This window comes from Aythya ferina (genome assembly GCF_964211825.1).
Source record: "Aythya ferina genome assembly, chromosome: 1".
NCBI lineage: Eukaryota > Metazoa > Chordata > Aves > Anseriformes > Anatidae > Aythya > Aythya ferina.
Window position 1 is genome coordinate 36,170,837 of NC_140296.1, and position 18,500 is coordinate 36,189,336.

General features: G+C 35.4%; 1 protein-coding gene across 2 annotated transcripts in view; it reads left to right on the forward strand.

Annotated features, from left to right (window-relative positions):
* Positions 1-18,500, forward strand: part of TDRD3 (tudor domain containing 3) — a 104,137-nt gene that overhangs the window by 57,352 nt on the left and 28,285 nt on the right. For both annotated transcript variants that reach the window (XM_084520362.1, XM_084520363.1), the window contains exons 6-10: positions 4,748-4,819; positions 5,405-5,554; positions 6,260-6,400; positions 8,629-8,785; positions 9,172-9,297. In XM_084520362.1, coding sequence (XP_084376488.1) covers positions 4,748-4,819; positions 5,405-5,554; positions 6,260-6,400; positions 8,629-8,785; positions 9,172-9,297 — 646 coding nt within the window. The remainder of the gene's footprint in view (positions 1-4,747; positions 4,820-5,404; positions 5,555-6,259; positions 6,401-8,628; positions 8,786-9,171; positions 9,298-18,500) is intronic.

Below are 18,500 nucleotides of genomic sequence, written 5' to 3' on the forward strand. Positions count from 1 at the left end.
TCATCTGGCTTTCTTCACTCTGAGGATGCTGAGGCACTGGCACAGGTTGCCCAGGGAAGCTGTGGATGTCCCATCCCTGGAAATGTTTGAGGCCAGGTTGGATGGGGCCCTGGGCAAGCTGATCTAGTGGGAGGTGTCTCTGCCCATGTCAGGAGGGCTGGAATTAGTTAATGCGTAAGGTCCCTTCCAACACAAACCATTCTGTGATTGGCTGTCAACCAATACCCCCAGGTCGCTTTTTGCTGGGCAGCTTTCCAGACACTCTTCCCTCAGCCAGTAGCATTGCATGGGGTTGTTGTGCCCCAGGTGCAGGACCCGGCACTTTGCCTTGTTGAACCTCATACAGTTGGCCGTGGTGCATTGTTCCAGTCTATCCAGATCCCTCTGTAGATTCCTCCTACCCTTGAGCAGATCAATGCTCCCGCCCAACTTGGCATTGTCTGCTAGACTGTTTGGTTACTTCCCTAATGGTTGGTCACTTCCCATTATGACACCAGAACAGTGGTTTATGGTATGAAAATGTTAAAGAATGATGCCCTGTACAGTCTGTAGATTGTAATTGTAAATTTTTGAGGCAACAAAAAGAAGTAGTTTTACAGAAAGTACTGAAGTTAGTAGCTTACATTGAAGATTTCATCAGTGCTTTAGGTAAAACTATGATTACATGAATTGGAGGCTTTAAAGTCCTTCAGCAAACTACAACTACTTGTAAGTTCTTTTTCATTTGTTTTAGCATGGTTGCTGCAGGAAACTTAGGTGGACTTCCTCACAGATACGTGGAAGTGCCTAGGACAAGAAATTGTGACCCTGCTACAAATAGCCCCAAAATCTTGCTGCATCTACCACTTCTTATACTACTACTACAAAGAGACACACACCTATATTGTGTCCATGTATATAAAACAGAATAGCTTCTTATAAAGACCGTTTCAGTGTAAGGTACTTTTGTTGCTGATGCAAAGTTTGGCACAGTTGTTTATTGTTTTGGCTAGCCTTCTTTGATGTTGGTTTGCATTCTATAGATACGAGCGAACTGGGCCAAAATTAATTTGAACATGAGATACAGAATCAACCAGAATGGAGAGTGTGCTTGGCATTCTTTTTGTGCTTTTATCATTGACAATATTAAAAAATGTATTAATAATCCTGAATTTAAATGAAATTGCCTGCTTGATTAAAAAAAGGGTTCTGGGACCAGAAACAGAACCATCCCATATTATCATTTTTGTTCATATTGACTATAAAACATGTAAGTTTTCTTTCCAAATAAAAGCATTAAGCTACAAGGTTGAAAAAAGGGACACAAACATCTTACATGTTCTTAAGAATATCAATTAGTTGGAAAGAGAAGGCTTTACAGAATCAGCTAGCTTTATTAGTGATACTTTGAACGATCTGTTTTCATGTTTGTTTTACTAGTGAGTTTTGGCAAGTTAGTTCTTGTGTTTATTCTACCTGTGTTTCAACAAAGAAACATTGTTCTGTAAATACTAATTAGTTTTTGAAGTCAATGTCAAGAAATAACTACAGAACAACAACTGCTTACAATAAAGCAAACCTTTTTATAACCATAGTGCTGGTAAGGGCAACTTTCAGCACTTGTTAGCCGCTTAGGTTGACTTTATGTGATATGTTCAAAAGAGTTTGTTTTCACTGATTTTCTGTTAGATACATTATAGGAATTTAATTATTGCCTATTGCTATTCCCTGAGTTCTCTGGTTCCATTTTGCAGTTTGAATAGAAGAGAACAGGCCAGTTGGAAGGGCCCTACAAAGATCCAGTCCCTTCAGGACTAACCAGAAGTTAAAGCATGGTAGTGAGGGCATTTTCACTCTGACAGGCGTGGGGTGTCACGCACCTCTCTAGGAAGCCTGTTCCAGAGTTCGACCACCCTCTTGGTAAAGGAATTTTTCCTAATGCCCAGTTTGAACCTCCCCTGGCAAAGCTTTATGTAATTTCCCTGCATCCTGTCCTCGGTTACATGGGGGCAGAGACGAGTACCTCCATGTCCATTTCCCCAGGAAGCTGCAGAGAGTTTGCTGGACTTTCAATTTCTTCTCCTCCCTGAACAGCTCACAGAACATGGTCCAAGTTTGCAGCAAGAATGTGACCATGTCAGCTGCAAAGCTACGAGGAACAAGAAATCAGTTTGGACAGGTGAACCATGGCCACTGCAAGTCATAGATCCATGTCTATATCCGGGCTGACAACTAGACAGATAGGGCTGAAACAAGTCTATAGAAGCCACATGCTCCTTCGGTAGCACTTTCCCCATGAACTTAATGTTTTCCCATTCAGAAAGCTTTACAAAACTGAATGGTTGACAGTAAGTAAGACTGTCAGCTCTCAAAGATATTCGAGAAAGGACATTGCCACTCCTTGTCTAATCGTGCCAGTCAGGATTAAATGAAATACTGAACAGTGTTTGCATAAAAAGACAGAAAACTTGTATTTGTGTGACTATTTCAATTTTTTTCAAGTCAATTTCTGTTTCTCCACTATGATATCTGAGGAGCATTAATTGGGCTTCCTGTGTAGAAGATGAAATAAATAAGTTTGTTTATATTTGCTTTAAAAATCAGTGCTATTAAGTCAAAGAATTTTACAAAGCTTTGGGATTAAAATTATTTGTCCAGTATTAAATTATTGCCCTGATACCTGCCTGTCGGCTTAGAGTTGCATTACCGTTTTGTTCCATTCAGGATGATATTTGAAATTGCTTTGGGGAGGAATCAGACTTTAGTAATAACAGACTTGTACTACAAATACTGTGTATACAGAATGAATGCAGTGTCATCACACAACAAATGCAGTTCAAGTGGAATAAGCGTTGTATTCTTTGTAGCAATAAAATTTGTTGTAAGGTAATTATTGCCTTTAAATTTCTTCCATTTTTTTTTTTAAGTGTCACCATTTAAGTGGCAGTAAATAAATAAGGAAGGAGTAAATGAAAAGGTTACCATGTAATCTTTTTTTCTTGATTATTTAGAAATAGAAGACAATGCTCCACGGACTTCTTTAGATGAGAATTCCAAATAATCATTCCTTCATAGTGTTCTCAGTGTTCTGGGGGTAATTAGGTTGTTTAAACCTCATTTGAAGGGCCAGGTGGTAGTGTTTTTTTTTTTTCTTCTTTGGTATTGTTTTAGCACCAGTGGCTTCAGGGATTAGAATAGTTTCTACAGAGCCAGACTTCAGTGCCTCATGTTGTAAGGACAGCATGCGTGATGCTAACCTCAGATGATGTCTGTAATGTAAGATACCTATTGGACTTAGTCACCCTAAAGTCATTTTACAGTCAGTAGGGAAAAACAGGCAGGTTTTAAGGCGTCAGGTATCCGAAGGGTGACATATTCCCTTAGCAGTCCTTGTTTGCCTTTGTCTCTTAAAAAGAACCTGATGTCACTGACTCAGATACAGACATTTACGTTGTAGATGCTGTGAAAAGTTGGGTGAAATGAATCATGCGTGAAGTGCCATGTAGTGAAGTACCACGCTTGGCTGTAGAGGCGTTTTTTACCCTTCACCTAGAATACCTCCCCGAGGAACCAGCTTGCCCATGAAATGTACTGGGCGACTTTAGTTAGCAGCAGCAAGAATGTACTGGTGTGCTCCAGTGATCATCCCTTGCTTAGCTCATAATTTGAAGAAGGTACTTTTAAGTGAACTGGTGCTAAAGCAGCAAAAATTTATGATTTTTGCACTTGCAAGTGCTTTGTTTTGAATAATTTATTGAATGTTGTATCAACTTTTTTTACTGTGGGGCGTGAAGAAAAGTTTGTTTGTTTACTTATTTTATTTTTACCCTTGGATATGTTTAATGATCATAGATGACTCTGAAAATGTTCTTTGCTTATGGAATAAAAGTGGGTAATTTCAAGAGTGGGCCAAAAGCCTTAACTTAGTAAAACCTTAGCTGAATTAATATCTTAGTTATCTTTTGAAATTCCTTGATAATATATGGTAGTATAATGGCGTAAAGCATATAGACGTTTATACTGCAGTTTTGTGATGGAGATAAAATCAATTTTACATCAGGATAATAAATGCATATAAGTAATTCTAATAAATACATCTAAGTAACTCAGGGTTATAGGTTATAATACAGGGTTAAGTTTAAAATATATATTACAGTGATGTATGTAACCATGCATGACTGTCCCAGTGTTTTAACACACAAAAAAAGTCAACAATAACAACAAAAAGGGCAATAAGAAATGAAGAAGATAAATGCATTATGCAAAAATGTATTTTTTTTTTTTTTAAAGCATCTTAATCGTCATTAAGGGCCTATCTTCCCTTAATCCAGTTCTGACCCAAATATATCTGTTTAGTATGAAATAACTAGCACATACCATTATGTCAGTTCCAATGAATTTCATTCTTGTGCAGGTTGTTGCTGTTGTCAGGATTTGTAAAGAAAGAAACAACACATTGACTATGAGCAGATATTTTAAAGCAGTATCTTACAAATCCATTTCATTTCTGTTGTTGACTAGTTATTTATATTATTTGAGAATGCTTGTATTTTGCAGGTCTAGATTACCAATTGCTGACTAGCTATTTAGAGCATTTCTATTCCATAAATATTAATAATGATTATGCTTACTGTTACGCGTGTTCTTTTTTCTTTATCTGAAGAACTGCTAATCAAGTTAACATGTGTACTCTTCTTAAGGCCACATGTAGTGTCCAGCTGGCACAGTGTTCTGTTTCTGTGACTGACGCAACAATTTTCTTTTACAGAGTTTAGCAAAACACAATAGGAGTAATATTGGAACGGAAGGTGGCCCTCCCCCTTTTGTGCCTTTTGGGCAGGTATAGTATATTTCTTTGTCATTCAGCTGTAACCTACAAATTATAGCCATGATAGTTCATAAAACATTTCATAAAAAATCTGATATCTAGGAAGAGGTAGTTCCATTTAAATATAGACTATTAATGCACATTTACATCTTGATGATCTGGATACTAAAAAATGACTTTGTTTAAAGAGGAGGTGATGGGTGGGAGGGCATAGGTTTTGATCTTGTCATTTCATTGTGCCAATTTATATTTAATATTTTTCTCTTGATTGCAAACTTAAAATTTTGTTGTATGGGACCTCTGATTTTTCCTGCAATGTCTTGAAGGCACCCGTCTATACTCTTAAATGACAAAGGTATTTACGAGAATCATATTAGCTACATCATGAAATAAGCTGGAAATGTACAAGTGATTATTTTTGGCATCTCTGGTGGACCAGAGTTGTTTGCAGCAAAGGCTATAGCTGTAGCTAGTACTCAGTGTACATGTATGTGATTGTATTATTTAAAGCTGTGCTCCAAATACGTTTTTGTTTTTCTTTTTCTGCAAATGAAAGTAGACAGAAGAGTTAATTAAATCTTTATTTTGTGTTACCAGAAATGTGTGTCTCATGTGCAAGTCGACAGTAGAGAGCTCGATCGCAGAAAGACTCTGCAAATGACAAATACTGTAAAACCTGCTGCTGACAACGATGAATTTGAAAAGCAGAGAACAGCTGCCATTGCAGAAGTAGCAAAGAGCAAGGAGGTTAGAATGCATGTGTTGCAGCATTTTACTTCCTGTAGTTGATCTTTTCTTGTTAGTTTAACTCTCTTAACTGACAAACGCTTTCTGATGTTTGCCTTCTTAAAATTCTGTTTATGGATTTTCTTGAAAATATGAATCAAAAACAGAGAGTCCTTTTGGATTGTTGAGTATATTTTTATTTGAATAAAGATAATAAATGCATCCTAATGTTTTATTGTAGCTATAATTTTGATTTGATAGCCCTATTAAAATAGGTGATTTTTGCTATTCAGCTAACAAGATCAAAGTAGGCAATAGAGGTTACTAGTATTCATTTGCTTTTTTCATTTCTGAAAACCCCATGATTCTTTCTGTTCAGCCTGGTAAAACAGCTAGGAAGTTTTGTTCTAATGTGTCTGTTTTTTATGCCCCCTGTTGGTTTTCCATTTTAGGAAATGGAAATTATGATTTGTTTGGTAACTCATAAAAACTAGAATAATATGCATGTTTTACAGCCTCATTTGGTCAAAAGAGGAAAAATGTTGAAGTCCTATTTAATAAATTCATCATTTTTTGTGTGTCTAAGTGCTTTATTTGTTGATGCAAAGCATAAGCATAAAAAATACAGCAGCTTCAAATTTACTGCAGTTCTTGTACTAGCTAAATATTAAGGCATATTTTCATAAGTTCAGTTTACTGAAATGTTATTTTTTTGCTTATCTAAAGACCAAGACATTTGGAGGAGGTGGTGGTAGTAGCAGAAGTAATCTGAGTGTGAATGCTGGAGGGAATCGAAACAGGGAGCTGTTCCAGAAAGAGAAGATAACAAAACCTGAGGGAAAAAATGAAGGAGTCTACAGAGAACTGGTAAGGTGTAAGATTTAATAGTAACTTTAAACATGCATACCATTAAAAAACAAAGCTAACAAAAAAAATAAAAGACCCTTTTTAAAAGGGCTTTCATTTGAATTTATTTTGAAGTTTGTTTAGAACAGTTAGTGTTCTTTTGTACCTTACTCAGACAGGTATGAGGTTCAATGTGATTTTTGTAAAGTGTTATTATCCTATTATCCAGTAAAAATTAAAACCTCACAAAAGAAGAGCTGTATTATGTGTGGTATAGATCGTTGCAGTCTAGTTTTATTTTCTTGAAATAAGCTCAACAGTTTCGCATGTCAACATTTATCAAATCGTTTTAGGCAGGAAGATTTCACCATATCAAATGATATTTTAGTGTAGATTTTCTTCTGAATTAATTTAATATTTATTTTAAGAATTCATTCATTTGACATTGAGAAAAGTACATGGTACTTGTGATATTTAAAATACCAAGCTAGAAATACTTTTCTAGTGACATGTCATGCTGACGTAGTCACAAATTTTTTTTGACTATATTTTGAGTAAAGTGGGTTACCATTGGAGAACCTGAACTCTTCCTCCTAATTTAAAATGTCACATTCCAGTGTATTTCATAACTGTATGCTAAATGAGAAGAGTTCTTTCGATTCACTGCATTGAATTAATTGTGTATAAGATTGGCAGTCATGGAAGTTTATTTTGCTCACTTCAGCAATCTGAAAGTCTTTGGAAAAAGTCTTTGTTATAAAAAAAAAAAAGTCTTTGTTATAAAAAAAAAAAAAATCAGGACAGAGATTTGCGCGCACACAATAACAATGAATGATTGATTCTGGTTTGAGTGATGAAAGCAGACTGACTGAAAGAGGTTTCACAATAATAATTCAGTAAACTAGGATAAAGGTTTTTATCCCATCTGTGTGTTACCTTATGAGAAACCTGAGGCACTGTATCTTTATTTACAAAACAAGAACCAAAGAAGTAGTTCCTGCTTTTTCGTTGTAGATAATCAGTAAATTGTGCAGGTCAATCCTCCTTCTCTCTTAATAGTACTACAAATAGGGTATGTCCTATAATTTTCTTTGCCTTTTCATTTTTTTTATAAGAGAACCTACAAGATCTGTATGGTGTAAATGGAGTTGAAGGGAAAGTTTTTCACATCAATGGATAGTTCAGATATTACCTCCTTTCACAAAAACTCTTTGTATTTGAAAAGTTGTCTTGCCTTTGGGTTTCAAGTTGTAACCTATTGAAGAGGCTTTTTTTATCCACAGCTGATAGTACGGGTACTGTATTTGCAAGTCCTCATTTCTTGCTGGTCTTTGATGAACATAGCTGTTGTGTACAGAATTTCTATTACTGAAAGGAGGAGATACAGAGTAAACTAGAAGTTCTCTCCTTGCTCAAAGCAGCTACTTAACTTCAGGAGGGAGAAGAGTGAAGCAGGCTTGCTGATATCGAAGCACCAGTAATTATCTCTCTTGGACCCTTGTTCTCATGCAGAGAAATTTTGGAGAATGACCCAGATGAGGAAGCATTATACTCTATTATTAAAAATAAGATGTTATTTAGGCAACTGAAAGTTGAATTCAAGTGGGATGATGATTCTGTGTTAGACATTGATACTATGTTTTAGTCCACTGTACTTTAAAGACCTTTTTAATTGCTATTCATTCAGTTACTCAATCTGCAGACATTTGATCAAAGAATATTGTTAAATTTGGGAATTAAGAAGGGTACATGAAATCATTGAAGGATGAAGGGTACATAGCCAAGCATATAAGGATTTTACCCAAGCTCTGCAAAGTCATGTCTTGCTCATTACAGTAATTTTTGGATAGTAAAATATGGTTTTGAAAGTTATTTGAGTTGTTATATCTCCTGTCTCACTGAAGTCTAGTTGTTATACTAGTATTGCTTTGAGAGATTCCTTTTACATTGATTGAAGAACGTTAAATTTGTACAGTGAAGAAAAAAGTACAAAAGAGGAATTTCTGCTTGAAACCATCTAATACTAGAACCAAAAAGTCAGTGAACTAAACAGAAATAATTGAAAAAAAATCTCTAACAGCTGGTTGTTTAGAACTAGGAAAGCTTGTCTGTGAATATCATGTAAATCTGAAAAGTTTATCTATGAAATGTGAAAAAGTGTTTCAGTTAATGTAAGATTAAAGTCAAATCTAGTGTTTTTGTAAAGTCTCTCTTGTAATTTATGATAATTTATGTGTGTATCTTTCCAGGTTGATGAAAAGGCTCTAAAACACATAACAGAGATGGGTTTCAGTAAAGAAGCAGCAAGACAGGCACTTATGGATAACAGTAACAATCTAGAGGCAGCATTAAATTTTCTTCTGAACAGTAGCAAACAGAAACCCCTTCAGGGACCACCACCTAGAGGTATAACTTGAAAAGAAATGCTTCAAAACAAAGTGTTCATGAGCAAAATAATTTGTTTACAGTGCATTACTAATATAGTTATATAAGGTATATATACATATTTGTTTTCCTGCAAGTTAGAATGCATTGCAAACCTGAGAAATACATAATAATTAGAAAAGAATTATGTATTATGACCTTTTCAAAATTTTTGAATTTGAAATCACAGATTTTAATATCCTTACATGGAAAATATCTGCATCTGTTTTGTCAGTGATAGTTTTTGTTTTTAAGATGGGGAATACAGACATTTTATAATTTAAGTATAATAATAATTTTAAAAAGTGTAGATACTTCTTATTTTCCTCCTCCCTCACCCCCCAAATAACTGGTTTTTACCCTTACAGGTAAAGGAAAGGGCCGAGGCCGAATAAGACCTGAAGACGAAGAAGAGCTAGGAAACGCCAGACCGTCTGCACCAAGCACATTGTTTGATTTCTTAGAATCCAAAATGGGTACTCTAACAGTAGAGGGTAAGTCATTGAAATTGATGCATCTGGAACTAATATTGGGCAGAGCTGGTGGCATTCTTTTTTCTAACTTGGTCATTTAGAAGGTGGCTCCTAGAAGTTCTGTTGCAGTCAGCAGTAAAAAACGGAGTGCTTTTCCTCTTCTTTGAAAAAAGGTCAAATAAATTTCAGTGTGGTAGTTTGTATTTCTCTCTTGACTGTCAAAAGCCAAGGGTAAAAAAAAAAAAAAAAAAAAAAAAGTAAATCTAGGCTGTTTATTTCAGGCTTAGGTGTTTAGAAGTTAGTAATTTTGAAATTAAGTGGGATAAATCCCACTTATCAAATCTAATTTGATGAAAGCACTTGCAACTTTAATGGGCTTTTCTTCGTATTCAAACTTAAAGGAAAAACTGGTAACACCAATCTTCCTTCCTGAGCTTATAAACAACACATTCTGTGTGGCACTCAGTTTAGAATTTAGTAATAGCAATATGCTCAATTGTTTTTGTGTTCCCTCTGTCTGACAATCAAAACAAACCCCCACCTTTTTGCTATTAAAATATTAAACAACCATTTTCTCGTTGTTTTCACGTTTAATAACTGTAGGGACTGAACAAAAGGAAGGAATATCGAAAGAAGGAAGACAAATAATCTCTTAGAAGACCTGGGTTTTTAGTTTAATTTCCTTTTCCTTCTTAAGAAGCCATACACGAATGTAGTCTATGAATCAGGATGCCTGTTTATGTCTAAATCATTCTATACTTCAGAAGCTTTAACAGACAGATGCATTAAAAGAAAAAAAGTTGATTTTTCATACCTCTTGAGGTCTCTAGAGGCTGCTGTAATATTAAAGTACAACTCACAGTAAGCTGAGTAATAAAAGGAGATAATTTGTTATTTTGTGTATGGCTTTGGAGATGTTTCAGTAGGCAGTGTGAAATGAAAATGTCTGCTTCCATTATTTAACATGAAGTTTTGTGATGGAGTTGTAATTTTTTTCTCCCTATCAAATAACACTTCCCTGAAGGGTGAAATAAATGTTGTATTATTTTGTATGAACCGTTGTTTTCTAATGAATGAGTGCACTTAGGGAGTCTCAACATTTATATATAATGATTTCAAATTGAGTTCTGATGCAGTCTTTGTTGTCTGTTAATAATGCTTTGTTTACTTTCACTGGATTAAAAAAAAAAAGTGAAAAATAGGCTTGTAGTAAAAGAGGAAAACTGAACAGAAGGTGGTGGTCATGAAAAAACTAAAAAGAAAATATTTAATGATGGAAACACTTTTTAGTTCTGTTTTCCTACTGCAGTGATTCCTAATTATTTTGTTGAATACTGTCCTGGAAGATTTCTTTAAAAATGTGCAATATTTGTTCCTGTTTTTCCCTACACCTGATGAATGGGCAAGATGTAATGTTTAAGAGATGATTGATAATTTCAGAAATAGTTAATGACACAAACATAAGAAATGCTAGTAAAAAATGGCAGAATTTTATAAATGACAGATATACAGTAAATGTCAATATAATAACTTTATCCTCCAACTCGCCTAAGTCATGTTTCCAATGCTAATGAAAAAAATAGAGCTGTATTCTGCCTGGGAACTACTAAATGGCCATTGATGAACTTCCTATATTGTTTTTTCATCTACATGTAATTTAAACTCTTAGTTGCCTTTTTTTTCTGGAAGAAGCCAGGCTGTATACAGCAAGCATTCTGTCAATAACTGAAAATGAAGTGCATGCAGTCAAAACCATCTCACTGATTAAAGGCTGTTAAAATTGTGAGAGAGTAAATAGAGGCACTTAATGTCCTTAAAGGATGAGAGTATGATAAAATCAGGATGGACAGAATATACTAAATGTTTAGGGAAATTCAGCCTTCAGGTCTGATCCAAATAGCTTACTCTTCACAGCTATTTGAAACTGGTTTCTTACACCGTAGATTTAGAAGTGCTTTGTGTAATCAAATTTCATGTATTGCCTTTTTCAAAGGGGCATACTGCTGCTTTTCACCAGTATCTCCAGTAATTTTTGGCAAGACGTGACTTCTGTCTGAAGAGAAATGACACACTGTTTTGGAATTTGCAGAAGTTATGATGAAGGACAAGTAACTAATAATAAATACATAAAAAAAAAAAAAAAATCTAATCTTACACAGAGCCAGCTGGTGGATACTTAATTTGTATTGAGAGGAATTGCTGAATTCTGGGAGGAAAACGGTGAATTTATTAAGCATTAATTTATCCAATTGACATTTGAAAATATATAGGTATATATAGGTATATATGTAGGTGTGTGTTTATATAAAAGTATATATACAAGTGCAGTTATTGTAGATACGTATGATGTCTAAGGTAAAGTGGTCAACAGATTTTTTGAGTTTGGAGATGTTGATGTTAAATTTTTGGTGTAAAGGTTAAAGCTGTTAGCTGTTAAATGTATCCAGAAAACTGCAAACAAGGAAAAGGGACATAAAAGCAAGTAAAACTAAAGAACAGTTAAATGGCAATGCCGAAACATACTTGGGTATGTTGACAGGCTTGTTGCTGCAGTTCCCAATATATGTCTTAAGAGAGTTCTGCTGACATACTTCTAGCATGAGACCATTGTTGATTTGCAAATGAAGACCTGAGTTCCATTATTTGGTAAATCAAACAATATGGATTCTCTTTGAGTAGAAATTTGACCCGTGCTATTGATTTTAAAATATTAGCAATAATAATAATAAATCAGTTTTCTGTTCCTGCTCTTAATTTGGCACTAGTACTACTAGTACTATAGTGGAAACATTAAAAGACTCAGAACACCTGAAGCAAGGAAGCTTTTCCTACAGCTTGGAAATTCTTCAAATGAAAAATATGTTTGCAACTCAAAAGCAAAGTTTAAATGAAACAGAAGTTTATATACTTTTTTAGAAATGAATGGTGCTTTTCGGTATGTTGATTTGGAGCCTTCCGTAATCTCTGTGACCGAGACTGCATGGCTACAATTTATAAGTAAAAGACATTTTTTGTAATTTACCAGTGGGAATATTTTTTCTCTAAGGTATATACACTGATTAAAGTTAATGAGGTTGCATGTACACTGAAAGAGGCACTTAATTTGTATGTGAAATAGCTTTTCCATTCAGTGTGGATGCAAATTACTGAAATGTTGCTGTGTTCGAGATTTGCTGCAAAAAGCATGAACAGCCATAAAATCAGTTGGCACCTGCACCTCAAAGACAAGCAGAACATCACTGCTTTGGTTAGTTGAATCAGAGAACTTTTTGTTAAATGTGTTATTTTTGTAGTTTATGTGTATTAAAATGTGTAAAATATTCATCTTTTGGTACAACAGTGAATTTATGGTTAGTTGTTAATTGTGTATTTGTATTTAAGAATAATTACTGAGTTAGAAATGAAAACTTTAAGCTGCATAGGCTGACGTGATCACATTTTCAAAAGCACGTGTGGGGAATTAGGCTTGAGATCTGTTTCTGGCAACTCATTTTGTTTACCAAAGATGAATTAGATTTCTATGATGAATAGAAATAGAAACAGTGGTAGTAATTTTTCTTTCTCGTTACACAAATTGATTTTCCTTGGAAAAGTTTTGTGTTTATCTTATCCAAGAGATTAGAGAGAAGATATTTTGAGAGAAGGCTTTTATGTCTGGCTGAAGACATTTAAAGGAAAAATAATAGATATAATCCCTGTGGGTTGTAAGCCTTTCTTATTGTCAGTAATTTAACAGTAAGTAAGTAATAGTATTTTAGCAAGAACTATGAAAGGAGTGAATTGCTTCTTTTAAAATGATATTGCTGATTGATAGTTTTTGCTTAGCAGGAGTTTAATGATTCTTAGGATTTGGCACATATGTAGGCAATGTTCTGTGGTGTATTAAAGCATAGTGGGTTTTGATTAGAAAAAATGCCTACAGTAGCATTTATACTTTGGTTTATAATCTCCATTTATGTGTCTTAAGCATAGATACACTCCACTTTTGTGTAATTTTTTTCCTCTTAACTAAAAATAAAATGTTTTCATAAACATTGTAGGAAGAAAAATACAATTCTGAGGAAACTTAGACTCCAAGCTCACTTGCCAAAAATGTAACATATTTTGTAACATGGCATGCAGGTTTTTTTTAAACACTTGTAAAAATCATTTTATGAATTATAATTTTTGATGTGGTGTCCTTTTCTGGAGGTCATGCTGTTTGGAGGAAAAAAAAAAAAAACAAAAACAGAATTTGATACCATTTTTGAAGTTTAAACCATGTTCTGATTATTTTGGGGAAAAAAAAAAGCCTTTTTTCCCTTCTGAAGAAATAATAATCACTTTTCTTCCTGTTATTGGGAAGTCACTGGGCTGTACACTGGTTGCTCAGTTTCATTTGGTCAGTTTTTATTTTCCTTACTGAGTGTGTGAATCCCATGGGAGTAATCCTCTGTTTTTATGCCAGAGTTTAATTTATCTTGCAGACTGCCCTTCAGATGGATTTTTCAAGAAAAGCATCGGCGTATGCTGAATTACAGGTTGTTTTTTTTTTTTTTGTCTCAGAAGCCCTATTTTTCTTTGCCAAGTCTGAGGAAAACCTGTGCAGTTTGAATTCAAACATTTCTTAGAAAACCATTTATTGAACATATTACTTCTCTGCCATTTTTATGCCTCTGTTGTCATTGAAAATATTCTTATTTAAATTTTTAACTAGTTCCTTCCAAGCTGAGATGACACAAGTATTAATTGTGTGCAGTGTCCTGATATATATCTGGGGTGATTATACCACTCTGATTTCTTTCTTCATGCAGTGGGTGTCCAAGCATTTGCAGGAAACAGGGTGTGTATGTTACTAGCTGCTTTTTCATTTCATTTGATACTGTAAGTTTGCAGTAGAGACGTGTATCTGTTGTTGTCCCTGCCCGTGGCAGGGGTTTGGAATTAGATGATCTTTAAAGTCCCTTTCAGCCCAGACCATTCTGGGATTCAATCTTCCCTTGGTATTAAAAAAGTAGTAGTAGTAGAAGATGCCTTGGAGGAACTGCTAGAAACAACTAAACATGTAACATTACATGTAGCATTACCCAGTAACGGGTCCCTTTGTTTATTTTCTGAGAGCAGCTGTACTAAGGAAGGCCCAGGCAGGCAGGTTTTGCTGTCTTTATGTAGAATCACAGAATACAGCTTCCACTGAGTTTAAAAAAAAAAAAGTTAATTGTTCTGCAGTATCTCTGGTGCATTGCTGTCCAATATGGTCTCTAAAAGCCCAGTTTGTTTTTCAGATGTTGATAGAGGTTCTTTGTTTAGGGACAGTGCTTTTGTACGTGGGTGTGCACTATTTACCCTTACACTAAAGTGTGTGTTCAGGAGCATGTGATTAACTGGAACGGCCACTTCATCATCATCACTGGTGTTAGGCTTCTTTATCTTTCAGGCAGATTTAAGTTCCTTCTAACTGATTGAGTGCCTATACAGAAGCAAAACCAAAAGACAGTTTTGCTGAACTGGGGTAAATATTTTTAATTTGGTGTTGTAGCACGTTTTCTTCAAAAATGGCTTATTTGATCTAGGGAGAAAGTGTCTAAAAAGAGAAATGGTTTCTTCTCAAGCACAGAGAGGATTGATTTGCTCTTCTCTGTATGTCTCTTTACTTTTCTCATTCCCTCTGAAACCTCAGTACTTCCTGCTCATTGTTGAGAATTTCTAAAATCACTTCTGAATTATCAGTAACCAAGCTAGGTGCTTCTGTTTGTGAGCAGGTACTGCAAACCAGTTGCTTGATTTGTTATCATTGATTTGGCAGCTTTGCCTACTTGGATTTAGACCAAGCAGAAAAATACTTATAAATCAAAACAGTTTTGTATCTTGCTTGGTTATTTAACACGCACGAATTAGTGAAAATAAGGTGTGTTGGATCTTTTGCACTGTGGTATCATGTGTTTTTGATGTCTTCATTTTTTTTTTTTTTTTAACAGAAATATTATTTTTAAGCTATTGTAGCTGTCAGAAGGTACAATTAAATATCTGACTCTTGCATGATCTGCTAGTTCATTAATTGTAAGACATAGTATTTAGGAAGCGTTCTTCATTTAAGTGAAATGCAAGGAATTCTTTAAAAAAAAAAAGCTTCTACTGCAGATCTATTTATTATTTATTTTTAACTCAGTGATTGGTGCCACCTGTGAAAAACTTTGTGTTAAATTTAACTAGCTTGAGTTTTGTGTGGACAGAGAAACCAGATGACTGTGAGAGATTAAAAAAAGTAGACAAAAATTGCTGGAAACTTCTTTGCTTGTACTTAAATTATTTCTGCTACTGAACACAAAGATTTTTCCATTAATCTTCTTCCTGTTTTTCTTTGGTTACAAGGAACAGTTCATCCATCTCTGCCAGCTCAAATAGGTAAGCACAGGGATTTCAGGGGGAACAAAACAGTGCCAAGAGCTCTGACTGTAGAATTAAGGAAGACCAGACAAAGTGCTTAGGACCAGGCATATTTTCAATATTGTATCTCTCTGTGGTTCTTGAGGACAGAGAACAAGCTGGTGTTTCCACCTGCTAAAAACCAGAAACTTCTGGCAGACACAGCTACACCTTTGAGTGATTCAAGAAAAGATTAACTTTGAAATGATTTTTTATCATTAGTTGGTATAGTTGGTGATAAACATAATTTTTTTGGTCATATCATTGACCCAGGCCAAAACATTTGCAGTTTCAGATTGAAGAGGCAATTCTGCACAGTCTTCCCAAGGGAGGTGCTGTGCTCAGTGTGGATGTTTCATGCTCTTGCTGTTAAAATGAATCTTCTGTGCAGCAAAAATAATAATAAAAATAATGGGATGACAGAAAAAGCAAGCTAGAGGTGGCACGTCTATCTATTCTTTTAATAAGGGCTCTTTAGGAGGTGGGAGCAAGTCCTAGGCTGTAGTCTGTGTTTCTTGCGACAATAGTTAGGCTTTGACTGAAATACAAATTTAAACATGCAGTTGGGATTTAAAGGTGGTGAAATAATTTTATTCCAAGGTTAATTGCTTGAGCAATTAAGATCAGCATTTAGAAAATCAATCTTTTTTCTAATCTGATTTTTCTATGCTTAGCTTCTAACTGTCATATAATAATACGCCTTTCTTGTTAAAGAGAGCTTTCAGAATTTGTTTTCCTAATAGGCATTTATAAATTATAATTGACTTGTATGTTATCCATCAGTTGTGTTAGCTCTGTGTGGATTGAGCTTTCCTAGTTTCTCATTAAAGGCCTTATTCTTTCAGACTGCTTTTTCTCTTTTCCAAGCAAACCCATTTATCAGTTCTCTTCTTCAGATATGCATTCCATAATTGCAGACAATGCATTTTAGTGGTTTGAGTGATGTGTAACATCACTATCACATGGGCTATTGCTTTACACAAGATATGAGCATCCCACTTAATTTAGCTGCAGTAACCCTTACGTTCTTGGCTACCAGTGTTGTCCGCAGGAGATGCGTGACAAAGGAGGTGCTGACCATATAGGAGGGTTTATAACAGATTTTTGACACAGATTTTTTACTGTCTTGTATTATTCTTAACCATTTGCTCGGAGATGTCTCAGAGGAAATACGACTAGTGGAGAGTGAACATTTGTCACAAGCAGCAAGACGTGCACTCAAACACTTGGGGATCCAGCCTCAGAGTTGTCCAAAGGCTAAAGGCGTTTATGTACTTTTGAATTAGAATTTCTGTCCTTTTCCTACTTAAGTGTTTTGCTTGAGATAAACCAGGATATGTAGTACATAGTTTTTTTTGGTTTGGTTTGGTTTTTAGTATGCTAACTTTTTTTTTTTTTTTTTTTTGGACAATTTTGGGCTGGCGTATATTATCTAACTTCAACTATCTTTTTCATGCTTTATTCCACTGTGCTTTATATATTCCCAAATAGTGTAGTTTAGAAACAATAATGTTGATCTTTATGTAATTTGACAAACAAAACTCTTGAGTAAACTGGAGTTTACATAAGGTGTCATAATTGACATGAGGTATGTCATTAGGGTTAATACATTAATGTAGTATTAATACATTAGGGTTACTACATTAATATGTTATTAATTTTCCTCTAATTTTTGAGCCTTTTGGCTGATTTGAGGTAAAACTTGCTCTGGGAGTAAGTGTCTTAAAGATGTGCTTTCATAAAGGTATGCATAAAAACAGAATTCCCATTGGAGGAAAAAACCCATATCATTGCCACTGGTGTGGGAAAGGCCACTGTCTTTGAGTTTAACCACTTCATTAAACATGAAAAAAATCCACAGGAGAGAGCTACAGGAAAGTGTACTTTTGAAAACCCATTGCACATAGGGTGGTGTTGTTTAAATTGCATTGGCTGAGGTTTCCAGCTGCAGCAGGTCCTGCTGGTTGCTTGTAGGCGAGAGAATTGTGGTGGCTCTGTGCAGTCTTAATATATAAATCATCACATGCAAATGCGAAAATGGCTAAAATAACTGAGTGACAGTTTTGTGAAGACTGCTACCATTTCTCCTGGGTAAATTAAAACTACCCAAGAGACGACAAAAGCCTTGTCATTAATTTTGAAATGGACTTCTTCCAGACCGCTTTCCCCAACTTCAGGTTATAATGATAATGACGGTGCTGAGGCATCTCCCTCTTTGACGGGATAGCAGACCAAATCTTCGTGCTAAATGCCAAATTAATGTGTTTGTTACTGCTCTGTAGGAACTTTTCTGGGAACTTTGGCTAGTAGTTTGTTGGAGGTGGGGCAAGAACAGGCTGAGAGGGCTTGTGACTCTTCAGCCTAAGGAAGACGAGGGAAATCTCATCCAAGTATGTAAATCCCTGAAGGAGGCTTGCAAAGAAGATGTAGCCAAGCTCTTCCTTTTGGTGGTGCTCAGTGACATGACAGGAGGCTTATGAGCACAAACCAAAACAAAGGAGGTTTCCTCTAAATGACAAGAAGCGCTTTGCTTTGAGAGTGACTGAGCACTGCCACAGGTTGCCCAGAGAGGTTGTGGATTCTCTCTCCATGGAGATTTTAAAAGCCATCTGGATGTGGTCCTGGGCAAGTGGCTCCAGGTGTCCCTACTTGAGCAGGGGGTTGGACCAGAGGACCTCTCAAGGTCCAACCTCAGCTATGCTGTGAAAATCAGCTGCTGCTACTAGCGGAGACGATGTCTGAATAACTTCTTTCATCACTTCACTTCTTCTAGAATCCCTAAGATTCTTTTCAGTTACTCAGTCAGACCTACTCGGTCA